Below are 26,784 nucleotides of genomic sequence, written 5' to 3'. Positions count from 1 at the left end.
CTAGTTACGTGCGTTGCGACACGTTGGACGAAAGGATGTCAAAAAGCCACGAATAGGCGAATGGTAGGACGACAGTGACGCCCACCGTCGGAATTGTGTCCGAGAGTGCCTGCCGCATTGGACTGGCGTCGCGCCAATCACTGTGTAATCGGTTGAACGCGAAGGCTTCCGCTCCATTGCGTTCCGCTCTTACAAGCTACCAGCTCAGGATGACGACTGTAGATGGAACAGTTATCTGTAGATCTGTGGTTCCGATATCGATGCGATGCGATTCGATGCATGAAGCGACAGCGGTCGACATGCGTTGAGAAGCAGCCGTGTCAGTCTGTCAGAGATCTACCCGTTCCACGTCAATGAACTCCTACTGCAACTGCGTGCGTGGTGAGGAAAAGCTCCCAGTCGGGTCAGAGCGTGGGAAAGAGCTGCTGCAGGGTCCAATGAAACGGCCTTTTAGGCATGAATGAGCCAAACGCCGCGGCTCGGCATGGTTCTCGCAGGGTTTTGCTTGCTTGCCAGCCAGGTTGGGATGTTCCGGTGGTCGGCATGTGGTCACGAGATGCAGAATGCAGGCTGAAGGAGATGAGGCTTGACCCGTGCATGGACCACGACTCGAGTCTTGGGCAGAGGGTTACACATTGGGCGTGGGGTAGCAGCTGGAGATTTGCTGTGGAGCTAGATGTGTTGGATGCACGCTGCAGGCTGCATCTTCGGCTCGTCGCGAAGGACGCGCTCACTGGACAGGCCACCGCTGACGGAACCTTATACTGCTGAGCAATTCGGGCCTTGCACTACTGGGGTAGGATGACAGGGTGCCGAGTCCGTCGCTTTTGTTCCGTGGCATGTCGGAACCGTAGATATGTCGATGCGCCCTGGCAGCTTGTCCAGGCGGTAATGTGCGGTCCAGATTGGCAGCTATAAGACTGGGCCAATATAGAAATTGCCCTGCGGAGTCTTCGCAGTGCATGGGCTTGCTGTGACGCACGCATTCAGCGTTGGTCGTTGCAGGCTAATGGCCTAGCGGCGGCTGTCTTTGCTGACTGCATGTGTAAGAGGCCGTTCACCGCAGGCTCGAACAGGTTAGGCACTCGAGCAGAAAGCCGCCCTATCCCAGCTGCATGCTGCCGATGTGACCGGACTGCAGGTCTAAAGTCGTGAATGCGAAACAGTGGCAGTTGGCGCTGGGCGCGGGATCGTTGATGAGACGGGCAGCTATGGGGCTCGCTGGGCCATGGTGCTGTCGTGAATCGTTATGTTGTCGAGTCCGATGGTGGGCGAGATGCGAGGCAAGTGCGATCAGCCAGACCTCGCCAGATCTCAGCAGGGTATGTATGCCCACCAGTCACTGGTGACGTCGTGTGCAGGCGTGTAAAGCGGTTGACGGCGGTACCCAGACCGAAGAGCGTCCACGGGTTCTTAACTGTTTGGCGAAACGGGAGAGGGTCTGTGAGGGTCTGTGAGGGTCTGTGAGCGGTCGCCATGTGGGCGACGATGCGGAACATAGTGTCATACTGCAATGCGTCGGGTTTTCCTCGGGACTAGCCATCTGGAGAACAGGCACGGCGAAGCGACGGCAAACGTCGACGCCACGTGGAAGGGGGCAACTTGTCTCCAGAGTCAGGGCTTCTCGAAGGCGCGAAGAGTCGCACAGATTCATCGAATGCCCCGGCGTGTTGCTGGGAGACGCCATGTAGAGCAGGCCGGGTCTGGTAGGCCAGCGGAAGCCCTGGGGCCAAGACCAGCGTCTCTAGTACCGGTAGCACTCCAACTCGGCATCGTGTGGCCGTGCAGGCTGCCCTGCCTCGGTCGGAATCTCCGGGGTGTGTAATAAACACAGCAGTAGCATGGCATGTCTCATAAAGGCCGTGGTTGCATCTCGCCGAGTGACGTCCAAAGGCCCTGACTTCCTGTATTCTGTGTCCTGAGACATTCCGCTGCACCCCTCGCCAATCCTTCACGTCGCCGTTGATCACTCCACAGGCCACGGCTCCATCGTCAGACTTGCATCTTGCTGCCGGCGACGCACGAAGCACAGTAGCGCCTTCCGTCCATTGGCGCCCCAGTCTCCAGAGCGTCAGGGATTCACCGCAAGCGTGCTCAAGCGTGCTAAGGAAATCTACCGCCCGTCCATAGTCCTCGTCACCGCCCTCGAGCGAACTTATAGCCCGCCGCGCCCCCGGAGAGCGACCGTGTAATATTCCGCCACGAGCATAGCCAGTGCCAGCAAGACCTAACTGAGCATCTTTACCAAGTACTCGACTCCACTCTCTGCGTATTGATCAGTCCTGTGGTCTCCTACCCGCGCCACATACTGCCGCACGCACCTTGGAGCCGTCCGTCACTTGGAACGAGCCCCGGTTCCGACACCCAACGCTCGAGTCGCCATCCCACTTTAAATAAGTGCCAGCCCGCCGCCGCCGCCGCCCACCACCAACACCACCGTGAAGCTGGATTCCCACGAGACTTCGCCGCCTCCCCTCTCCCACTCGCCGCGCGAATCCACCGCAGCGAGCACTCCCATCACCACCCCCGTGCAGCAGCCCGCCTCGCCGCATTTCGGACGTTTCCAAGCCAGACGCAAGTGCGAACGCCCCGTATTCCTGGCACCGCAAGCCGCACGAGCTTGTGGCCAGCCAATTGCCCGAGACCGAGCTCCTGTTCGAGGACACGGGCGACTGCAGCATTCCGCTGTTCCCAGACAGCCCGCAGCAGCACAGCGTGGCGCGCACCATGGCACAAACCGCTTCGCCTATCGACATCCAGACGCCCCCGCGCTATGGCTCCAACTCGCCCCAGAACCAGACGTCTAACCTGACGTCGGCTCTGCGCGAGGCCGGTGAGGCCAATCGCGACACCAGCTCCACGCCCAACCAGCTGAATCCGAATGGCTTCGAGTTCCAGCGCCCGGGCCTGGGCGAGCGCAACCCCTCCATCAGCATGCTCGGCTCGTCGTTCTACGGCAGCGGCGCGCGCCCCATCTCCATGAAGGACCGCCCACGACGCGAGTCCAACCAGATGGGCAGCTTTGCCGGCGGCATGAGCTGGGGCGGCGTCTCGGTGGGATCATGGATCCGTGATGAGTAAGTATTGCCAATGCAATCCCCTGCACATCGTTACGGCAAGATTGCTAATTCTCCCAACAGCATCATGATGGCCGCCACTTCGCCCGCACCCTTCGCTAGCCGATAGTCGCCGTCGTTCCACTCCTCGTCGTATCTGCCCACAGTATGGAGGCCAACTTCATGAAGGACTTCACCTGCTGTGGCCTCACTCTCGCTTCGCTGCACGACTTGCTCCAGCACTTCGAAGAGACACATGCGAATGCCCCCGCACCACGCCCTTCGCAGCCAGCACAGAACGGCTTCCAGTCCACATCCGGCGCTCCCGCCACCTCCATAGCCCCGAGCCAGACCCAAGGTGAACCCGCCATGAACACCCAGCTTGGCTTCCAGCCCCGCTCAAATTCGATGAGCGGCAACCGCCAGCGCGTAGGCTCTGTGAGCCGGTCAAATCTGTCGACCGTTCAGGACATGGACACGCTGGACGGAATGGATATGGACATGGACGACATCAGCTTCGACAATCTCGCTCCTATTGAGGAGGCTCCAACCCAGTACCCCGTGCAGAACACCGCCTTCAACCAGGGCCAGAACCAATTGCCACAATTGAATGTCAACCTGGCAAACACGATGCAGAACCACCAGGGCCTGCGGACATCGACGCCATCCACACCCTCAGCCTCGCAGCAGTTCAACCTACAAAACAACCCGACAGTGTCATCTGTCAACACTCCAACGCTTGGCACGATGCCCATGACGCACAGCCTCACATCACCCGAATCTTCGCATCCCGGCACACCCGCTGAGCTGGATATGGACTTTGCGGGCTTCAACCCAATGATGGGCATGGGCGACATGGGCATGAACATGAACATGAATATGAACTTCAACAACGCCAACTTTTCTATGAACGGTTTCGACAACAACAACGGCACCATTGACCAGCCCGGCAAGCGCCTCTTCAGCAAGCAGGGTGGGGGTTTGAGCCAGGCTCAGCTGCAGGCGGCATTGAAGAACTACCAGCTTGGCGGCAACGACCAGAGCGAGTTTGCAAGGCGACTTCGTGAGCAGCAGATCATCAATGGCGCAAGCATACCACAGTTCCCATTCCCTGAGGAGGTCAAGCCATTCAGATGCCCAGTCATTGGATGTGAGAAGGCCTACAAGAACCAGAATGGCCTCAAGTATCATAAGCAGCACGGTCACCAGAACCAGCAACTCAAGGAGAACGACGACGGCTCCTTCTCCATTGTGGATCCGCTTACCTCTATTCCCTACCCCGGCACTGTTGGCATGGAGAAGGAGAAGCCATATCGCTGCGAGGTCTGCGGTAAGCGATACAAGAACCTCAACGGTCTCAAGTACCATCGCTCGCATGCTCCTCACTGCAACCCCGAGCTTGCTCTCCAGAAGCTTGGCCTGACCGGCAACTTGCAGAACCTGCAGAACATGCAGAACGCAAATGTTGCAGGTGCGGGCATGGGCATCGACCCTTCGACAATGTTTTAGAACCGCTCTAAATGTGTCGCGTCCTTCACTTCTATCGAACGAGTTTCTGGATTGTCTCCGTCATAATACCCATTTTCCGAAGTCAGCAGTGACCTGACTCTTCACTTCCAAAATTGCTGCGTTAGCTGTCCAATGGCTCGATGTCATTGGCGCTTAAAAGTTACGATTAGCCTACAACATCTCTCCTGCATCACAACCGGCGTTCTTGCGATGGATTCATTACTTCACGTCCGTCACGGAGAACACGATCTTGGTCTCTTGGATAAGATGTCGTTCGTATCACATACGTTTCGCTTCCTGTCCTATACATCTCTTTCGAGGTACATCTCCTTGACCCAATCTAGGATTGGTATGACCATGTTGATGTGCATTAGAATGGTGTTCCAATGGCCACCTTTTCCCTGTCGATTTCCTTCTCGATATCCCCCTGGTTGTTTTTGTCCGACTCACGCAATCACTAGACCTGGGCCTCTCTTTTTCCGGCGTTCCAAAAAGTTTTCAAGATCAGAGTTTCATGCTTTGGCAGCTCGCTTTCTCAAATGTACCCTGGTTTCTCCCGAGGTGGAATTGATAGATAGATCTGAGGCATCTCCTCTTAGTGTTTGAAGAGATTGATAAGTCCGAGCGAGTAATTACACACTGTTCAAAATGATTATCAGACCACTTTCCCCCGCGTAATCATTGTTCGCGTAACGTTCATGGCAGCTCGCTACTCCGCAACAACGCTCCTTACCATTCTGTCGGGTCAGCCATCTAACATTCCTTTTGATGGTCCTAGCATTCCTATGGTACTGGCGGGGCAAGTCACACTACCACCCAGGAACCACGGCCAAAACAGCAACTAAACCTCGTCTCGACTTCCCATAAGCATACTTGATCGAAATTCTACTCATCCGCAAACCGTCTCCCAACGTTGGACCAAACTTTTCATCCCGCGGTACATTTCGCCTCGAATTCGCCACCCGTCCGTCTCGCCCTCCGGACCCGTTCCTCCGTCGCACGTCGCACGTGAGAGCAGATCCATGTATTCTACCGTGCGTAAATCATGCGCCACAACGCCCTGCGACGATTACCCCTGCATTGTGGCGGGCCAGCAGAGCCGCATGCGTGCGTTGCGTCCGAACTGCTGTTTGCGGAGATAGCGCGGTGCGCAGTCGGTAGTGTGGCCGGTTTATGCCGATGCGTGTGAGAATCCAGCTATTGGGCGGCGGGAGGGACAATGTACGCTATTGAACAGCAAGTGCAAGTGCGTGCGGCAGATGCATTTTACGACTACTGGCTGGGGCTATCGTGAGAAATGGATGGTCTGGGCTTGTGCGCGTGCAGGCGTGGGTGGACATGTGCTTGTGCGCGTGCTAGGCTAGGTAGATGCGGCTCTGCGTGTGAGTGAGTCGCACGTGAGATTCTGGGTGGATCCTTCCAAGCTTCTCTCCCCTTCAACCGATGCCTACCCACAGGGCAAGCGTCCTCATGCACAACATCCATCCGGCGCTAGAAGCCGGGCTAGAAGCACATTCAAGCGGTGTGCAAGTGTGTGATGGGGTAATGAATACTACCTAGGTTCATTTGCTCCACTTTGTCCGCTTCGTGGGCGTGTTGTTGGGAAATTGGGTGCGCGATTGAGGTCCACTTCCCGGCAGTTGGTTGCGGGGCGGTGTTATTGGCTGCAGGGACTGGGGGACGGGATGATTGACCCTGGGAATTGAAGGGTCTGGTAAGATGGCTAGGTTGTGGATTGGTGGATTCGAGGAGTTTAGTGGTCTGGATTGAAAGTTTTTTTCTGTGTTTGGAGACGAGGAGGGGGGAAGATGTGAAGGGGACTTTTGTCGTCTTGAGGTTTTTCATGTAGAGGAGAGATGATTGGTATGGATTCTACCGTGACGCCAACTGGACTTGGCTAGACAATCAGTGTGCAAATATTAATTTCATGTGTTGGTGGAGGCATGCACGATGACTGCGTTCGGATTGAATGTCACTGGCGATGAGTGCATGACGATCCTAGTGACAACAATATGGCACCTCATCAAGGATCAGTGTCTTCATACATTATCGATACCAACGCTGCAAAATGACATACCCCAGTAACAAAATACCAACATTACATCCCCAAACACCGACGTCCTACACCTCACTTTCCTCAGCCAATGCTGCCTGCAAGTCATCTTCCGTAGCCTGCATCGCCTTTCCCTTTCCCTTCGCCATCTTCCTCTCGTGCTCAATCCAATCCCCTACCCCCTTGACCCGCGCAAACTCTACAAACCCGCCCTTCCACGCATCCCCATGCTGCGTAGCAACATCGTCCCCCTTCCCACTCTTAAACCGCCTCGCCCTTCCCCAGCGACAATACACCAACGCATCCGTCAATTTCCTCACCCGCACACCCCTGTTTTCAAACTCTTGCTTTTCGAACTTGACGTTTGAAAGCGTGCTGTCCTGCGCTTCCCACCCGCCTTGACGGTACGCCGTCACGCCGTCCAAGATTGTGATTTGCGTGAGTGGATCGTCGTTTTGCGCGCGATTCTTCTCCGCGGGTGAGAGATTTGCTCGACGCTGTGTTTCAGCTCTGGTAAGACCCTCAGCATCATCCGGTGTGCGCGGGTTAGTCTGCTGCATTTGCACATGGTTGAGACATTCCATGCGTTCGGATGTGAACTCGTCTTCTTTGAAGACCGGGACGAAGTGGTAGACTGTGTGTGGGTCGAGGCGCATCGACAGGCTGAGAATGCCGGCGTGTGTGACGATCGTGTGGAGCGCGGGGATGATAGTCTCATGCTTTGGTGAAGCAGGGTTGAGGGCGAGGATGGGCTTGGTGTGGGTATAGATGGTGCCGACGATGCGGTTGACGTGGTTTGCGAAGTTGGCAGGGAGGTCGATGCCATCGGAGAGCCGGCTGTGCATGAAGGTACGCGCTCCCAGTGCGTAGACTTTGTTGCGGTCGAAGCCTGGACGGTGTTAGTGCGTGATGAGCGATTGCGATGTACGATACTGACCGTCTTCATCTCTGTGGGTCTTCTGCAGTTCCGTCATGATCTCCACGTGTTTCGGCAACCCCCCGAAGAAGATGTGCTGGAAGACCTGTTCCACAAGCACATTTCCCATAATCGCCATTACTAGCATCTCTCTCTTCAGTTGATCGGTAAACATCTCATGCCACCCTTGAACACCACCAGGCCCACCAGATGCCACGCAGCCAATGACCTTGGCAGTCTCCGGCTCAAACTGCTCGAAGAAGCTTGGAGAAAGCTTGCCACTGATTTTGAACTTGAAGTAAGCCTTTACAAACTCCTGCAGCAGATCCGTGAGCTGGAATAATCCATCTCGAATCTCCATATCGCGTAGCGCATATTCAGGCTCTTTGACTGAAAGCCGAACCGCCCTCTTGGGGTCGGAAGAGTTGGCTGCGATTTCGAAAGCGCGTTTATTCGGCTTAGAAACCCACTTCTCTTCATTCGACATACCATGCGTCGCCCATGGCTCTGCAGCAATCGCATTCAAGCGGATCGTGCCGACCTTGGACGGTGTAGTTGCTTTGATAGGTGTTGCAGCGATTTCCGGGTACGCGACTTGTTCTTTTGTGGGCAGACTCTTTCTGGGGTGAGCAACACTGCGGATTCTAGGGCTACGACCACCTTCTAATAACGAATGCGCGAATGATGCTTCTCGAAGTTTTTGCACTGGACCGGGGAAGGACTTCAATTCAGATGGCCTTACCACAGGAGCAGACGGGGGAGCATCGTAGGGTGAGCTGAGATAGTCGCCATCACTATAACGCCTGCGCTTTGCTTGGAAACTCCGTTCTTCTTCGCTACTATCGTCGCGATCTTTGCGCTTCCTGCTCCCGGAGGGTACTGGAGGACTGGCCGCGAAGCCCAGTGTTTCGGAAAGTTTGGCTAGCAGGCCCATGATGATGGATAGATGGCGAAAGTAAGTATTCGATCTAGGTTTGAATTTATGAGATGTGGTAAATCATGATAGCACGGCAGTTTTGGCAATCGGACTGTATTGCTTTGTGACTGTGATGTCTTTGTTGCATGCAGCCGCATGCGGTGGTTGTAGCGCCGCATGGAGGTTTGCCATGAGCAGGACAAAGGCACTTGTGTCATGAGATTTAGTTTAGGCAAGGAAGAGATGCGATGGATTTCGAACAAAGATCGTCAAGGGTAGAAAGGCCTGTAGTGAACATTTGCCCAAGATGTGCATATACATATGCGTTTGCAAGAATATAAACAGTGGTCAAAAAAGATCTTCCTCGGAAGTGTGATATCGGAGAAAAACTTCACATTTAACAGCCATAGTTTCTACCCGAAATGGGAGAGTTGTAGCAAGATACAAATGGTACAGTACACACCAAGTCAATGGTCAGAGAAGAGGGAAAGATAAAGCATCGGTTAATCTTGATCAAGGTCGTTACATGTATAGCTAATCGTGATTGGGCCTGTCCTTGAAATCGCACGTGGTGGCTGCGGTGGTAGCGCAACGCAACGCACAATCTCCAAGAACACATTATCCCCCACAAATCCACTGAGCACAGTTGAGCATAGAGAAAGGAGAGGTTGACGTACCGGAGAAGGAGTAGCGCTGGAAGCCGGGCCCGTATAGGTAGACGTCAAACTGTTGATGGAATATACCGTTGTCGTCGGACTTACCGTGATGGTTGTAGTACAAGCCAGTGGATTTTGGCGTTTCACGATGGATGGAGTCACTTCGGCCATGGACTTACCTGCGTTCACGGAAACGGTGACGGTCGCAATGGTGGCTGTCCCGGGCGATGCGCGCCTTGACAAACCTTGAGACCCACCTGGAGGCGCAGACCCGGACAGCCACGCACCGTCCGGCATGTTGTATACTAGATAATTTAGTAAACGCATAATGTACCAACCTTACCGAATTGATGTTTCGTATTGTTGAATTGATTTTTTGAGGACTGTCGAGAAGGACGAGCGTCTAAGTGACGCGAGACGTGGAAGGACTTGAGGGGAGCCAAATTGTATGAGAGCGAGTGATTTAATGATACAAGCTGAAGAGGGTGGGCGGCCAACAGATTTACGAGCAGCGACAGATTTAAGTACCAAAAGTCTCTATCCTTTGGCAGTGCACAGTGAAGCAATTAGATGCTGATGGGGACATTCCATGACCTTGCTTGCGAACAACTCCGTGCTATGTGTACAGAGATTACGCGTGGTATGCACCGCAGCTTACGACCTCGACCCTTTGCCACGCAGCGCTAAAGGACTATCGGACTCTTCAGAATGGCCGGGCAGGCGAGGAGAGGTTCTGGGTGATGTGTGACGGTTCGTAGGTTACATGTGGTCCCTGGCTTCGGGTATGTTCGGTCGTATCGTGGCACACCCTCGGTGGCGAAGCTGTTCGTATGGCAACTGTTGGGAATAGGGGAGCACACGCAGTTCAGGGTTGGGGAAGCTCAGAGAAGTGCCGCGAAGTCTGCTCTGCTTATGTATTGAAGTTGCTGGCTGGGCGGATCGGCGGCTAGGCCGAAAGTGTACGAGCTAAGAGCACGCCAAGTTTCCCCCAGAACACGCCACGGTTGTCCCTTCCCTTCACACTATCATCAAATTTTCCATCACTAGGTCAGCATGTGCACAACAAATTCGCGCTTTGGGGTGAGAGCGAGTCGAAGTATCATGCGCGTCTGCTTATCACTAGGTAACAGATTCTACCAGTGCGTCTAAAGAGTTCACAGTTGGCTTCATCCATCGCAGTTTTGAAGAAGCATTGAATCCCATTCCATTCCGTGAACCCTGACAAGCTTCCCCACACAGTCGTGCTTGATCAGAAATGCACGACTTATACCCTTTGCCCCTTTGCCCTCACAGCCGTGCACCCGGAATGTGTACCGTTTTTACCAAGCAATATAGTGAGCGGGACATGGCGATGCTCAATTATGATATTGGAGAGGTACCTCGCGCCCAAAGTGAGTCCAACCTACTCTACGACTGCCAAGTATTATCTTTGCCGTCATGAAGGGGTCAGTTGGTCTCGTCGTGCAAACGCTGCCGCTGGCAGCCTCTGCATGGAAACCCAGGTTTTTCGCAAGACAGGAGCCGCAACAAATACAGCCTTCATGTCCCACGCAGTATACGGTCGAATACGAGCCTCAGCCAACAGTCTTCGGGCAGCCGGTTGAGGTGATCACGTCGATTACCACAAACACCACGATCACCCCGCTACCATACAACGTTCCCATCACAGTCAACAACGCGCCCACATTGCTCAGCACAATCGTCACAGCCTATTCCACAATAACGAATACACTGACTCGGAGATTCGTCACCCTGACCCAGACTCAGAGTAACGTCGGCGCGGTTTTGACCACACAAACGCTTCCAAATCCGAACTCGTTGGATCCCAACGCCATAACTACAATTCTTGTGCTTGTTCCCGGCCAGGTCGGCAGCATTACCTCTCTACCTTCAGGCGTTTCGATACCTTGCGGAAATCTCTATACCATCCATGCCTCTCCCTCCCTTCAGACAGCTCACTCGTTTCGGGTACACTCGCTTCAGACATTTCCCTCGCCTCGGATATATCTTCTATCTTGGATGTCTCACTTCCATTTTCAGACGTTTCATTGCCAACGACTGGAAATCAATTTTCAACTAGCTTATCGCTACCTGCCAGTATACCGCTGCAATCTGGCCTGAGCTTACCGAGCGACTTCTCTCTGTCTCCAGGTTTCACCTCCGCCTCGATACCACCAGTTGGAGTTTCGCTATCCGTGGGCATCTCGGTAGGTGCCTCGCTGCCATTGAGCAACCCCCTGCGTTCAGACCTACCGACAGGACTTCCCCTGCCTACAGATGGTACACTGCCTTCTGCACTTAGCTCGTTATTGTCGGAGCTTGGTGTTAGCCTCACCGGCCTTCCATCAGGTGCTGTATTGCCGACTGGCGTTTCAGTGGTCAGCTCGTTGCTCTCGGATTTAAATGCAGGCATCACGTCTTCACCAGCTCTGCCTACCGCGCTCTCGAGCGTTGTTTCTGGCCTCAATTCAGTGATTTCTGAGATCAGTGCAGCTTTGCCGCCCGATGTTTCTGGCATTAATGGTTTGCCTTCTGGTAGCCCAGTAACAGGTGTTCCTGCCATCAGCTCCTTGCTCTCACAGATTAGTGCTGCTCTGCCGTCTGGCCCATCTGGTGTTGGTGACCTGCCGTCTATTTTACCGACAGCTAGCATCCCTGATCTCAGCTCAATTCTCTCGGGCATCAGTGCAATTCTACCGTCCAGTGTCAGTGGCGTCCCAACTGTTCTCCCCACGACTGGTGTTTCTGCTCTCAGTTCGCTACTCGCAGAATTAAGTTCAATTCTGCCATCAGCCGCGTCCGGCGTTAGCGGCATTCCAACCGTTCTTCCGACATCTGACATTACTGCGCTAAGTTCCGTACTGTCCGAAATTGGTGTTGCACTTCCATCTGGTGTTTCCTCCATCAGCGGCGTGCCGACTGCTCTTCCAACATCCGAAATTGCTGCGCTCAGCTCCATACTTTCGGGAATTGGTGCTGTCCTTCCATCTGGTGTCTCCACATTTAGCAGTTTACCTCCTGTCCTCCCGACATCTGGTATTCCAGTGCTCAGCTCTCTACTTTCAGAACTTAGTGCTGCTCTTCCGTCTGGCTTATCCGCCATTAGCGGACTACCAACTGTGCTCCCAACGTCTGCCATTTCTGCGCTCAGCTCTCTGCTCTCAGACATTGGCGCTGCGATTCCGTCTGATGCCTCTATCAGTGTTTTGCCATCTGCTCTTCCGACATCTGGTATCTCTGCGCTTAGTTCTTTGCTTTCGGAAATCGGCGCTGCTCTTCCGTCTGATGCCTCCATCAGTGGTATACCAACTGTGGTTCCAACAACCGGCCTTCCTGCACTCAGCTCCTTGCTCTCCGGCGTCAGCGTGGGTCTACCGTCCGGTATTTCCGCCATTAGTGATTTACCATCGGGCGTCTTGCCGTCTGGAGTCTCCGCCATCAGCTCCCTCCTCTCCGAAATTAACGCAGGAGTTACATCAATCCCGGCAGGAATCGGTTTGCCTGAAGTAACAGCATTGCCGAGTGATGTATCTGAGCTCAGCTCATTACTCTCAGGGATCAGTGCAGCTCTTCCAACTGGTGTTAGTGTGGTCAGCGACTCACCATCTAGCGTTTTATCAGCCGTCGTTCCTGCAATTAGCTCCCTGCTTTCAGAGATAAACGCGGGAATTACCTCAGCGCCATCTGGACTCAGCCCTTCCTTGGTCACCGCGCTACCAACTGGCGTATCGGCGCTGAGTTCGCTACTTTCGCAACTGGGTACAGCTTTGCCGTCTGGCCTATCAACCATTGTACCTGATTTGAGCTCGCTATTGTCGGAAATCAACGCAGGTGTCACTATTCCAGCCACAAATACTGTACCTGCTATCACTGCATTGCCATCCGAGCTCGGTTCGCTTATTTCAGAACTGAGTGCAGTTCTACCATCTAGCTTATCGACCGGTGTCCTCGATGTAAGCTCACTGCTATCAGAGATCAATGCAGGTATCACAAATCCATCTGCAAAAAGTTTGCCTGCCATCACTGCGTTGCCAACCGGTGCATCCGAGCTCGGATCGCTGCTTTCAGAACTGAGTGCAGCTTTACCGTCAGCCCCATCGGCCAGTGTTCCTAATCTGAGCTCTATACTGTCAGAGATTAATGTAGGTATCACGATTCCAACCAGAAGCGTTTTACCTGCAGTCACTGCGCTGCCAACTGATGCGTCTGGGCTTAGCTCTCTACTTTCAGAACTGAGTGCAGCTTTGCCCTCTGTCGCTTTGTCGACCGGTGTTCCTGACTTGAGCTCGTTGCTATCACAGATTAACGCAGGTGTCACTTCCCTCTCACCTGGGGTCAGCGTCCCAGCGATTACCGCACTGCCGACCGGCGCGTCTGAGCTCAACTCGCTTCTTTCGCAGATCAGTGCAGCTTTGCCCTCTGACGTTCTACCGACTAGCATTCCCGATCTGAGTTCGCTGATCTCACAAATTAACGCAGGCATTACCTCCCTTCCATCTGGAGTCAGTGTCCCAGCAGTTACTGCAGTGCCTACTGGCGCGTCTGAGCTCAGCTCACTGCTTTCGCGAATCAGCGCAGCTTTACCATCTGATGTTCTATCGACCAACGTTCCCGATCTCAGCTCTTTGCTCTCGCAGATCAATGCAGACATCACCTCCCTTCCATCTGGGTTTAGCGTTCCTGTGATTACCGCAGTGCCAACCGTGGCATCTGAGCTTAGTTCACTACTTGCGGAGATTAGTGCAGCGCTTCCATCCAGTACTTTGGCAATAAGCGGCCTGCCGTCCGGCATTTTGGGATCAAGCCTTCCTGGTGTCAGCTTGCCAGCTATCACAAGCTTACCGATTGGTGAAGCACTTAGTTCCCTGCTTTCAAGCATAAGTGTAACACTTCCGCCTGGTGTTTCTGGCTTAAGCGGCCTGCCCTCGGGCATTCTCAGCCCTATTCTATCTGATGCGAACTTGCCAATACCCTCAAGCTTGCCAACAACTGGCATTGTACTGAGCTCGCTCTTTTCGGAGCTAAGCGCGGCAGTTCCTTCTGGCGTTTCTGGTCTTCCAACAGCCGATTTGAGTTCCATCGTAGCGGACGCTAGCTTGCCCATCATCACAGGCTTACCAACTGGTGGTGCACTCAGCTCGCTACTCTCAGGAATCAGTATAACTCTTCCGTCTGGAATTTCCGATCTGGGAAAGCTCCCATCCAACGTGTTGAGTTCGCTTTTCTCGGGTGCCAGCTTACCCGTGATCACCGAGTCATTGACTAATATTGCTTTGAGCTCCATCCTCGCAGAGCTTAGCATAACCGTCCCATCCGGCGTTCCTACGATAAGCGGTCTACCATCAGATGTCTTGAGCTCGCTTCTGCCACCGGGTGCTTCGCTTCTGCCATCAGCCGTACCTAGCTCGCTTCTCCCTTCGGATGCTATCAGCTCACTGCTTCCGGTAGCCAGTTTGCCTGCACTTACCGGATTACCCACCTGGTAATGCGCTGAGCTCCATCTTGTCAGGTCTTAGCATCACGCTTCCATCGGGCATCTCTGCAATAGGCAGTCTACCATCAGACGGTCTCAATTCGCTTCTACCATCGGACATTCTAAGCTCCATTCTTTCAGCAGCCAGCTTGCCCACAGTAACCAGTCTTCCCATTCCTACTGATGCCGCCCTTAGCTCCATTTTATCAGATCTCAGTATCACGCTACCAGTCGGTGCTTCGGCAACAAGCAATCTGCCATCAGATATTCTGAGCTCGCTCCTTCCAGGAGTCAGCTCGCCCAGCCTGCCCGCTGTGACCGATCTTCCAACTGGTACCGCTCTCAGCTCTATCCTCGCAGATCTCAGCATTACTCTTCCAGCGGGTGCATCGGCGGCCAGCGACTTGCCTTCTGGCTTACTAAGTTCCCTGCTTTCTGGCGCAAGTCTACCCATAGTGACCAGTCTTCCAAGTGGCGCAGCTCTCAGCTCAATTCTCTCGGAACTCAGCATTATTTTGCCAACGGGTCTGTCTGCAATCAACTCCCCGCTTCCCGACGTAAGCCGACCCGTGGTGACCAGTCTTCCCAGCGGCGCTGCTGCTTTGAGTTCTGTTCTCTCGGAGCTCAGCGTGACTCTACCATCGGGTGTATCTGTAATCGAAGATTTACCCTCTGGAGTGCTCAGTTCCTTGCTTTCGGCCGCGACCCTGCCTGTCGTTACTAGAGTGTCGGTCAGTGTTGATACCAGCTCGATTCTCTCGCAACTCAGCATAACTCTGCCATCGAGTGTGTCCGTGATCGAGGACCTACCTTCTGGCCTGCTCAGCTCCTTACTCTCGGTCGCGACACAACCAGTAGTTTCTACTTCCAAACCCAGTGTTGACATCAGCTCCGTCCTATCTGAAATTGCTACAGCTCTGCCATCGGGCCTTTTGAGCTCGATCTTGTCAGACGCGAACTTGCCCGCTGCAACCAGCGTGCCGACCGTTGTCGATTTGAGCTCAGTTCTGTCGGAGATTGGAACAGCTTTGCCGTCAGGAGTTCTCAGCTCGATATTATCCACCATAAACCTTCCTGTCGTTACTAGTGTGCCGACTGAGGTCGAGTTGAGCTCAGTGCTGTCGCAGATCGGAACGGCTTTGCCATCAGGTGTTCTTAGCTCGATTTTGTCTCCCGTAAGCCTTCCTGTAATCACCAGCGTGCCAGTGGATGCTGCTTTGAGCTCTGTTTTATCGGGAATCGACACAGCTCTGCCATCAGGTGTGTTGAGTTCTGTTCTATCCGACCTAAGCCTGCCTGTTGCTACCGGTCTCTCGACTATTGTTGATATAAGCTCTATCCTATCGGGACTTGCAACCGCTTTGCCTTCAGATGTTCTCAGCTCAATTCTTTCGGGCGCCAGCTTACCTGCGGCTACAAATCTCCCGACAGGACTCGAAAGCTCCATTTTATCAGCCATCGCAACAGCTTTACCTTCAGATACCCTGAGCTCAATCTTGTCAGGCCTGCCTGTCGCTCCAAGCTTACCGACAGGGGCCGAAAGCGCCGTCTTGTCAGCGACTGCTACAATACTGCCTTCAGACCTCTTGAGCTCGATTCTGTCGGGTATAAGCCTTCCTGCCGCTACAGCATTGCCATCGAACATCTTGAGCTCGGTCCTGTCGGGTGTAGGTGTGTCTCTAGCTACAGCCTTGCCCTCTGGAGTTGAAAGTTCTATATTGGTCGGGTATCGCTACAGCACTGCCTTCGGACGTTTTAAGCTCAATTCTTTCCGGTGCAAGCTTACCCGCTATCACTGGCTTACCGACTGGCATCGATATAAGCTCCATTTTATCACCTTCAGACGTTCTGAGCTCACTTTTGTCCGATGGAAGTCTGCCCGTGGCCACAGGCTTACCGACCGGAGTCGCCCTCAGCTCCATCTTATCTGATCTTGTTACAGCACTGCCATCAGGCGTGCTTAGCTCCATTCTCTCCGAAGCTAGTGTACCGACACTCAGCAACCTGCCATCTGGCCTTCTCAGTTCACTGCTTTCAACAATCAACATACCTGTGATCACCAGCTCCCCCGTAAGCCCCAGCTTGCCGACTGGTGGTGATCTTAGCTCGCTTCTCTCGGAGCTTGGTACGGCGCTACCATCTGGTGTATTAAGCTCAATCCTCTCTGAGGCCAGTGTGCCAGCAATTAGCGACTTGCCTTCCGGTGCTTTGAGTTCCATCCTTTCAGATCTCAGCCTGGCTACGATAAATCCATTGCCCACTGGCACACTGACATTGAGCCCTGTCCTATCAAGTATCCCGTCGAATTTGTTGAGCTCGATCTTCGCCGAGGCCAGTGTAACAGCAATAAGCGATCTTCCGTCCGGAATACTCAGCTCTATCCTGTCAGGTGTCACCCCCCCTGCGGTCACATCATTGCCAATCAGCACACCCGACATCAGCTCAATCTTTTCTGGTATTCCATCAGATCTTCTGAGCTCCGTCATCTCCGGTGCCAGTGTGCCAGCGATAAGCGATCTACCGTCCGGTATTCTCAGTTCTATCACGTCGGACATCGGTCTCTCCACCCTCACTGCATTGCCTACGAACGCAGCTGCCATCAGTTCTATAATCTCGGACATTGGCACAGCTCTTCCGTCAAATGTGCTCAGTTCCATTCTCGCCGGCGCCAGTGTGTCCGCGGTTAGTGATCTACCGTCTGGTGTCCTGAGCTCAATTCTCTCGGGTCTCAGTCTTCCTGTAATCACTGGACCACCGACTGGTGCACCAAGTCTCAGCACCATCGTACCCGAAATCAGCATACCTCTACCGTCGGACGTGCTCAGCTCTATTCTCTCAGATGCCAGTGTCTCTGCCATCCGCGATCTTCCATCCGGTATCTTAAGCTCTATCCTTTCAGTAGCCAGTCTTCCTGCTATCACTTCGCTGCCCATCGGAGTTTCTACACTAACCTCCACACCGCCTGAGATCAGTGTATCACTACCATCAGATCTGCTTAGTTCTATACTTTCACGGGCTAGTGTATCCAATATTGGAGGTTTGCCATCTGGCGCCCTTAGCTCTCTCCTCTCGGCGGTCAGTCTTCCTACCATTACCTCGCTTCCGACTGAAATTTCAGCATTAAGCTCCTTTTTGCCAGAGATTAGCGTGTCGCTGCCATCAGACTTGTTGAGCTCGGCACTGTCACAAGCCAGTGTATCTGTCATTGGAGATTTGCCGTCAGGTATACTGAGCTCTCTTCTCTCGGAAGCCAGTCTTCCCGTAATCACGCCACTCCCTACTGGAGCCTCGGCACCTAGCGCACTGTTGTCCGATATCAGCGCACCTGCGATCACCGGTCTGCCCTCAGATGTATCCGCACTGAGCTCGCTGCTTTCCGGAATTGGAGCAATTTCATCTATTTCACCTGTATCTCTACCATCTGGTGCTTCAGCGCTCAGCTCGCTCATCTCAGAAGCTGATGCAAATATAACATCGCTACCATCCGGAATTTTACCTTCGAGCATCAACATCGGTATTACGTCGCAGCCATCCGAACCTTTGCCATCGGACTTAGCCCAACTGAGTTCTCTCATTTCCAGGCTTGGTACAAGCTACACGTTCCTCCCAACTGGTGTATCCGCTCTAAGCTCATTGCTGTCGGAACCCAACGCCACTGCTTCGTTACTTCCATCAGAAATTCTGCCGTCTGATGCAGCAGCCTTGAGCTCACTTTTGTCGGAGATTAGTGCAGGCATCACCTCTCTGCCAACTGGTGCGTCTGCACTGAGTTCACTTCTGTCAGACGTCACGTTGCCCAGTTCCTTGCCTGCAAACCTTTCCCTGCCCTCTGACTTTTCGCTACCCACGGGTATCGTATTGCCCACAGGTATTCCCCAATCATCTCTCTTCTCGCTTCCTCTAGGTCTATCACAGCCCACAGAAGTCTCTGTGGCATCAAGCGTCTCGCTGCAATCGTTTTCTGTGCCATCGATCTCACTACCATTCGTATCGCTGCCATCGGTATCGCTTCCATTGGAAGTTTCAGGACCGACCGGAATCGTTCTGCCTACAGGGTCATCAATATTGACAGGGCTGTCCCTGCCCACGATATCTTTGCCTTCCAACACTTTACTGCCTACAGGAGTTTCTGCGTCGGTGCCTATCAGCGTCTCACTGCCAATCGCGGTATCGTTGCCTACTAGCAATATCCTACCAGGGCTGTCTAGCGTTGGGCTTCCAAATGGTTACACCACTATCACGACCTTATATTCTGGATCAGTAGCAATTACAAGGACAATTGCCTCTCCTGGCCTCCTCGGGGGGCTTGGGACTGTCCTTGTTGAAGTACCTTACAGCGTTGCAACGCCATCCGGCAGCAGCACCTCAAGCCGGTTGTCGTACACAACTCTTACTTCCTTCTATTCTGGCTCAGCTACTTTGACATCCACTCTTGCTCTACCGTCTCTAGGACAGCTTGGCACTGTACTGGTGGAGATTCCCTCTAATGCCGCAACATTGGCAAGCGGCGCTTCCATTCCAGCGTCATACACAACTCTTACTTCGTTCTACCCTGGTTCAGCCACTCTGACAGCAACTCTTGCTTTGCCTTCTTCAGGACAACTAGGCACTGTGCTAGTCGAAATACCTTCCACTATCGCTGCGCCGACGCTCAGCACCGCCGCCCAAAGTACTCCAAATGCTATCCAATTTACTACAGTCATCTCGTTCTATTCTGGCTCAGCAACAACTACGGCGACTGTCGCTGTTCCAACTGCCGGGCAGCCTGGAACTGTGGTTGTGCAGATTCCATCACAATCCACAGGCTTCACTACTCTCACCTCTTTCTACGAGGGCTCGGTCACCACAACTGCGATCATTGCAGCCCCAACACTTGAGCTTGAGGGTACTGTGCTCGTGCGAGTCCCTCGGGACCGGTTCGCCATCATCACCATCACTGCGATCTACGACGGAGATGAAGCTACCACATCGACCGTTGCTACGCCAAGTCTGCCTGGCCAAACTGGTACAGTCCTTGTCCAGGTTCCATTAAGCCTATACTTGAACACGGCAACATCATTCTACTCAGGCTCAACAACACGCACGACAACAATCGCTTCACCTGCCCTAAGCCGGCCAGGTACTGTAGTTGTTGAGGTTCCCACCTCGACAGCATTTACGACTATCACTTCAACCTACACTGGGTCGGTCGTTGCTACATCAACAGCTGCTATTCCGAGTCTACCAGGCCAAATCGGTACTATTGTTGTTCAGGTTCCGGAAGCCAGTGGCTTTACTACGATCACATCGTTCTACTCGGGCTCAGCGACTGTTACGGCAACGATCGCTACGCCGACTCTGGGGCAGCCTGGGACTGTTCTCATTGAGATTCCAAGTGCGGCACAGTTTACGACTATCACTAGGACATATGCTGGCTCCACTCCTGTTACTTCTACGCTGGCCACCCCAACTCTTGGCCAGATTGGCACCATCGTCGTGGACGTACCACAGCAGCTTGGTTACACCACTTTCACCAGAACATATGCCGGATCTACACCAAGTACGACAACAGTAGCTACTCCTACACTTGGCCAGGTCGGGACTGTCATTGTTGATGTCCCCCAGCAGCCTGATTTCACAACTATCTCAAGGACCTATGCCGGATCTACGCTCAGCACGACAACTGTCGCTCTTCCCACACTTGGCCAGCTTGGCACCGTTATTGTTGATGTTCCCCAACAGCCTGCCTTTACTACGATCACAAGGACATATGCTGGAATCACACCCAGCACGACAACTGTCGCTCTTCCTACTCTGAGCCAGGTCGGCACCGTCATTGTTGACATCCCCGAAGGATTCGAGTTTACAACCCTTACGAGAACATACAGTGGATCTATACCGAGCACAACGACAGTTGCTTTGCCGAATCTTAGCCAAATCGGCACCATCATTGTTGATGTGCCACAGCAGCTTTTCGCTACTGTTACTTCGTTCTACTCTGGTTCGACGATTGCAACATCGACTATTTTCACACCTAGCCTCCCCGGCCAGACTGGTACTATCGTGGTGCAGATTCCAGAGACCCGCCCATTTGTCACAGTCACCTCTCTTTACGCAGGCTCAAGTATTGCCACCTCAACAGCTTTCTCTCCCTCTCTGCCTGGCCAGACGGGTACAATCGTGGTGCAGATCCCGGATACTCGCCCATTCGTTACCATCACCTCTCTGTACGCAGGGTCGACCATCGCGACCTCGACAGCCTTTTCTCCTTCTCTCCCTGGACAAACTGGTACGATTATCGTTCAGATACCCGAGGCACTGGAATTCATCACCATCACTGAGCCTTACACTGGAACAATCTTGACTACGGCAACACTATTCAGTCCTAGTCTTCCAGGGCAAATCGGTACGGTGATAGTGCAGGTACCACAAGCGCTGCAGTTTACCACACTCACCTCTACATATGCAGGATCGACTTTGACTACCTCTACGATAACACCTAACTCGTCCCGGAGAGACGGGTACTGTCATTTATTCAGATACCAGACAGTCTTAGGTTCACCACAATCACCACTCCATACACTGGTTCGTCTGCGACAACAAGAACATTGTTCCCAAGTCTGCCGGGGTCAAACCGGTACGGTCTTCGTCGGAGAACTTCAGACTCAGCAGTTTACCACAGTGACTTCTACCTAACGCTGGATCTACTTTGACTACTGCTACGATACAACCCAGCCTTTCAGGACAAATCGGTACAATAGTCGTACAGGTGCCCGAGGCAGTGGTTTACACAACTATCACCAGCCTGTATTCTGGCTCGTTGGTGGCCACCTCGACCCTGTTCACCCCGAGCCTTGCTGGTCAAACCGGCACTGTTGTTGTTCAAGTCCCACAGGCGCTTCAGTACACCACGATAACTTCATTCTATTCCCGGAACAAGTATATCAACCTCGACGGCTGCATTACCTAGTCTTCCGGGACAGATCGGTACTGTCATCGTTCAGATCCCCGGCAGACTCTTGCTGCCAGGTCTTGCATTTACCACGATTACCATCTCTATACCCAGGAACGATTGTAGCCACTTCGACGGCAGCGATACCTAGTCTCCCAGGGCAGGTCGGTACGGTCATCATCCAAGTTCCGCAGACGCTTGCAACGCGGCTCTTGGGTTCACCACAATTACATCGTTCTATTCTGGGACGAGCGTAGCGACATCAACTGCAGCCATTCCCAGCCTTCCAGGACAACTCGGTACCGTCATCGTGCAGATCCCTCAATCTCTCTCGAATGTACCTCAGTACACGACGATCACATCTTTCTATTCTGGGACGAATATTGCCACTTCGACGGCGGCGGTGCCTAGCACTCCTGGACAGATTGGTACTGTTATTGTTCAGATTCCCCAGTCGCTCGCGAATGTACCCGTGTACACTACGATCACATCTTTCTATTCCGGAACAAGTATAGCTACCTCAACAGCGGCGGTGCCTAGCCTTCCCGGGCAGATCGGCACTGTCATCGTACAAATCCCTCAGACGGTTGCCGATGCGTTGGAATACACTACTATCACCGAGGCCTACTCAGGCACAAGCATCGCTACATCCACCTTGGCTGTTCCCACAGTTTCTGGCCAGATTGGCACCGTACTTGTGCAAGTACCGCAGTCGCTGTCGCTTGCTGACGCGTTGCAATACACGACGATCACCGAGGCGTACTCAGGCACAACCATTGCCACGTCTACCGTGGCAGTCCCGACCCTGCCCGGTCAAATTGGGACTGTAGTCGTACAGTTGCCTCAATCAGTCGCCGATAGCTCTCTGTCCTTCACGACAGTTACCTCGAGATATTCTGGCTCAACTGTCGCCACATCTACAGTGGCAGTGCCTACCCTGTCCGGCCAGATTGGTACCGTAGTTGTGCAAGTGCCTGAAACATTTAGCAACGCTTTGTCCTTCACAACCATTACTGCAACGTACTTTGGTTCGACTACTTCCACGTCTACCGTGGCAGTCCCTACCCTGCCCGGCCAAGTTGGCACTGTAATTGTACAGGTGCCTCAATCTCTCGCAGAAGCTCTGTCTTTCACCACGATTACCTCAACGTACTCTGGATCAGTCGTCGCCACAACCACTGCAGCCCCTTCGCTATCTGGCCAAATCGGAACTGTAATTGTGCAGGTGCCGCAGTCCCTTGCAGAAGCGCTATCATTCACCACAATCACCTCTACGTACCCTGGATTGACCATAGCTACCATTACTGAAGCACTGCCTCTTTCTGGTCAGCTTGGTACTGTGGTCGTGTTAGTGCCGCAGACCCTTGGACAAACTCCTTCGTTCACCACAATTACCTCCACGTACTCTGGATCAGTCATTTCTTTAACAACTGCAACGCCATCCCTCCCCGGTCAAATTGGCACTGTAATTGTGCAGGTGCCTCAGACGCGTCTGTTCACCACTCTGACATCAACCTACTCTGGATCGACGATTACAACCTCAACCATTGCTACGCCTTCGTTACACTGGAGAAGTGGGCACTGTGCTTGTGCAAGTACCTTCGACGTTGGAAAACGTGCTCTCTTATACTACGTTGACCTCAGCTTACTCAGGCTCCGTGATCACAACAGCGACAATTGCTACGCCGACATTGTCCGGACAAGTTGGCACCGTACTTGTGCAGGTGCCTTTGACGTTGGAAACTGCGCTCTCCTTTACCACCCTGACTTCTACTTACTCTGGCTCTATAATCGCCACCATTACGATAGATAGACCGACGCTGCCTGGTGATATTGGCACCGTGGTGGTCCAGGTGCCTCAGACGTTGGCAAATACGCCCTTGTTCACTACTTTGACTTCAACTTATCCTGGCTCCACTACCAGGACCGCGACGATAGCGACGCCAACGCTACCTAGCGATATTGGTACCGTGATAGTGCAAGTGCCACAAGCACCTGCTTTCACGACGATTACAGAGACTTATGCTGGCCCCATAACCGCCACACGGACATTGGCCACGCCCAGCCTCCCAGGTGAGACTGGTACTGTAGTCGTACAGGTACCGCAGCAAACATTCGCATTCACCACCATCACAGAAACGTATAATGGTTCAACAACCGCTACATCCGTTCTTGCCACCCCATCTCTTGCTGGACAAACCGGCACTGTACTCATTCAAGTACCGCAGCCATCACTTGCCTTTACAACAATCACGGAAACGTACAGTGGGCTAATATCCGCTACATTGACCATTGCTACTCCATCTCTTGCTGGCCAAACAGGCACTGTATTAGTGCAGATACCGCAGCAGCCGTTGGCCTTTACCACAGTCACGGAGACCTATAATGGATCCACGACCGCCACGTCTGTCATTGCAACTCCCTCAACTATCGGCCAAACAGGCACTGTCTTGATTCAGATACCCCAGCCAACTCTGCTATTTGTGACGATTACTACCACGTACCTTGGCTCCGTTCTCACCACTGCTACCATTGCGAACCCGAGTTTGCCTGGCCAGATAGGCACTGTTTTGGTACAGGTGCCCCAACAGCTGCCGTCCTATCGCAACGATTACTTCAACATACTCTGGCTCAACTACTCTCACGTCTACAGCTGCTACTCCAATCCTACCAGGGCAAACCGGAACAGTTGTCGTATTGGTGCCTCAAGCGGCGTCTGCTTTCGAATACACGACGATTACTTCGACGTACTCTGGAACCGCGATTGTCACTTCAACTGCTGTTACTCCCACCGCATCGGGTCAAACGGGAATCGTCATTATCCAGGTGCCCCAGTTACCTTCTGCTTTTGATTACACGACGATTACTTCGACCTATTCTGGCACCTTGACCCTCACCTCAACTGTAGCTATTCCAACGTCACCAGGGCAGACGGGGACTATCATTATCCAGGTACCCCAGTTGCCGTTCAATTTCACAACTATCACCTCTACATATTCTGGCACATTGACTCTTACATCCACTGCGGCCATTCCAAGCCTGCCAGGGCAAACTGGAACAGTTGTGGTTCAGGTACCGCAACTGCCGTACGAATTTGTCACATTCACATCGACGTATTCTGGGACAGCGGTGGTGACATCCACTGCGGCCATTCCAAGCCTGCCAGGGCAAACAGGAACAATCGTGGTCCAGGTTCCGCAACTGCCGTACGAATTTACGACTGTCACATCAAGATATTCTGGGACTGCAGTGCTCACCTCTACGGTGGCTATCCCAAGTCTACCAGGTCAAACGGGAACAATTATCGTGCAAGTGCCAGAACAGCTGCCGTACGATTTTACGACAATTACCTCGACCTATTCTGGTACAGCGGTGTTGACGTCCACCGCAGCAGTCCCAAGCCTTCCAGGCCAAACAGGTACAATTATCGTGCAAGTTCCGCAGCAACCATCATTCGAGTTTACGACGATTACATCGACGTATTCCGGAACAGCAGTCGTAACTTCTACAGCTGCTCTACCAAGTATACGAGGCCAGACGGGTACTGTCATCGTACAGGTGCCTCAGGTCCCACTTGTCTTTACAACGCTCACATCGCTATATACTGGATCCTCCGCCGTCACAGCAACAATCGCCACCCCAAGTCTACCAGGACAAACAGGCACCGTGCTCGTAGAGCTGCCCCAGCAATTTACTACAATCGTCAATCCGTACAACGGCTCTGCAATTCTCACAAGAACGGTGGCCACACCGACTCGTCCTGGAGAGACTGGTACAATTATTGTGCAATTGCCGGAGCAGGTTTGTTTACGGTCACTTCGTTCTTCTACACAGGACTGACTACAGCCATTCGAAACGATCGCTATCGCCCAGCCTTCCAGGGGCAGACCAGGTACTGTGCTCGTGCAAGTGCCCCGGGCCTTTCACAACCATTACCTCCTTTTACTCCCGGACTTGCCTCTACAACGTCAACACTCGCCACTCCGAGTATCCCCGGGAGAAACTGGTACCGTGCTCGTGCAAGTACCTCAAGCCTTCACTACGCTTACCTCATTTTACACTGGAGCCGTATTCACTACTTCAACACTTGCCACGCCAAGCGCTCCTGGGGAGACTGGCACAGTGCTCGTACAAGTTCCTCGAGCGTTCACGACGATTACTTCGTTCTACTCTGGGCTTGTTCCCACTACGTCTACACTCGCTACCCCAAGTGCTGCTGGAGAGACGGGTACCATACTCGTGCAGGTGCCCCAGTTCTTCACGACCCTTACCTCGTTCTACACTGGCCTCACACCCACGACTGCGACGCTTGCAACACCCAGCACCCCTGGAGCCACCGGCACCGTGTTAGTGCAATTGCCCACCCAATTTACAACGATCAGCTCGCTCTACGCTGGGTCTGTTCCAATCACTCGGACAGTTGCCACGCCAAGTCTACCTGGAGAAATCGGTACGGTGTTTGTCGATGTGCCAGCTCAATACACAACGGTCACCTCGCTTTATGGGGGCTCCATTCCTATCACTTCAACAATTGCAACCCCTAGCAGCCCTGGTCAAACTGGCACCGTTCTTGTAGAGGTTCCCCAATTCTTCACAACCCATCACCACTCTGTATGGCGGCTCTGTATTAAACACTGCAACTATTGCCCTGCCAAACGGAACTGATCAAACTGGCACTGTAATTGTTCAAGTTCCAGCTCGCTTCACCACACTCAGCTCATTATACCCTGGTTCGGCCTTGACGACCGCAACTGTTGCAATTCCCAGTGCCGTCAACGAATTTGGCACTGTCATCGTGCAGGTGCCCCAGTCTTTCACAACCATTACCTCGATCTTTGCAGGCTCAACCGCTTCGACGATTACTGCAACCCCAAGCCGCATTGGCGAGATTGGAACTGTACTTGTCCTGTTCCCGCGTCAATTTCAAACAATCAGCGAGCTCTATGACGGTTTGACGACCTCCACGACAACAATCGCTTTCCCAACTTTGGCTGGTGAGACGGGCACAATTGTTGTGCAGGTACCTGCTCAGTTTACGACCATCTCCACACTCGCACCGGCAAATAACTCGGTCCTCTCAACAGCCACGCTTGCGAGACCAAGTGCAATTCAGCCAAATAGGGAACAGTGCTGGTCGCAAGTTCCCCAAACAGTACACTACCGTAACTTCTCTCGACACGACTGGCGGAGCTAGTACAACAGAGACCCATTGCCACGCCCCACTGCGATCGGCCAAATTGGCACTGTCATTGTTTCGCGTACCAGAAATATTTA

At 53.2% G+C, this 26,784-nt stretch overlaps 5 protein-coding genes across 5 annotated transcripts; 2 read left to right on the top strand and 3 right to left on the bottom strand.

The window, feature by feature from the left end:
* Positions 1–1,102: 1,102 nt before the first annotated feature.
* Positions 1,103–1,499, bottom strand: SNOG_11502 (hypothetical protein; the record flags this gene model as incomplete). Its single annotated transcript, XM_001801689.1, has 2 exons — positions 1,103–1,209; positions 1,304–1,499. 2 exons carry the CDS (start codon positions 1,497–1,499, stop codon positions 1,103–1,105), a joined length of 303 nt encoding a protein of 100 aa, XP_001801741.1.
* A 1,228-nt stretch (positions 1,500–2,727) lies between these two features.
* Positions 2,728–4,565, top strand: SNOG_11501 (hypothetical protein; the record flags this gene model as incomplete). Its single annotated transcript, XM_001801688.1, has 2 exons — positions 2,728–3,070; positions 3,187–4,565. The coding sequence occupies 2 exons, from the start codon at positions 2,728–2,730 to the stop codon at positions 4,563–4,565; spliced, it is 1,722 nt and encodes a 573-aa protein (XP_001801740.1).
* A 2,121-nt stretch (positions 4,566–6,686) lies between these two features.
* SNOG_11499 (hypothetical protein) lies at positions 6,687–8,468 on the bottom strand (the record flags this gene model as incomplete). The annotated part of the gene is made up of 3 exons (XM_001801687.1): positions 6,687–7,507; positions 7,547–8,075; positions 8,277–8,468. 3 exons carry the CDS (start codon positions 8,466–8,468, stop codon positions 6,687–6,689), a joined length of 1,542 nt encoding a protein of 513 aa, XP_001801739.1.
* Positions 8,469–8,984: 516 nt separating this feature from the next.
* Positions 8,985–9,403, bottom strand: SNOG_11498 (hypothetical protein; the record flags this gene model as incomplete). Its single annotated transcript, XM_001801686.1, is given in 4 exon segments — positions 8,985–9,025; positions 9,128–9,176; positions 9,212–9,267; positions 9,286–9,403. The coding sequence occupies 4 exon segments, from the start codon at positions 9,401–9,403 to the stop codon at positions 8,985–8,987; spliced, it is 264 nt and encodes an 87-aa protein (XP_001801738.1).
* Positions 9,404–10,543: 1,140 nt separating this feature from the next.
* SNOG_11497 (hypothetical protein) lies at positions 10,544–26,704 on the top strand (the record flags this gene model as incomplete). The annotated part of the gene is made up of 11 exons (XM_001801685.1): positions 10,544–10,874; positions 10,973–14,588; positions 14,659–16,250; positions 16,471–20,981; positions 21,098–21,195; positions 21,294–21,497; positions 21,670–23,084; positions 23,155–24,054; positions 24,164–25,311; positions 25,357–26,082; positions 26,312–26,704. The coding sequence occupies 11 exons, from the start codon at positions 10,544–10,546 to the stop codon at positions 26,702–26,704; spliced, it is 14,934 nt and encodes a 4,977-aa protein (XP_001801737.1).
* Positions 26,705–26,784: the final 80 nt, after the last annotated feature.

The sequence above is a fragment of the Parastagonospora nodorum genome, assembly GCF_000146915.1.
Source record: "Parastagonospora nodorum SN15 chromosome Unknown scaffold_19, whole genome shotgun sequence".
NCBI lineage: Eukaryota > Fungi > Ascomycota > Dothideomycetes > Pleosporales > Phaeosphaeriaceae > Parastagonospora > Parastagonospora nodorum.
This window is presented reverse-complemented; position numbering and strand designations above follow the sequence as displayed.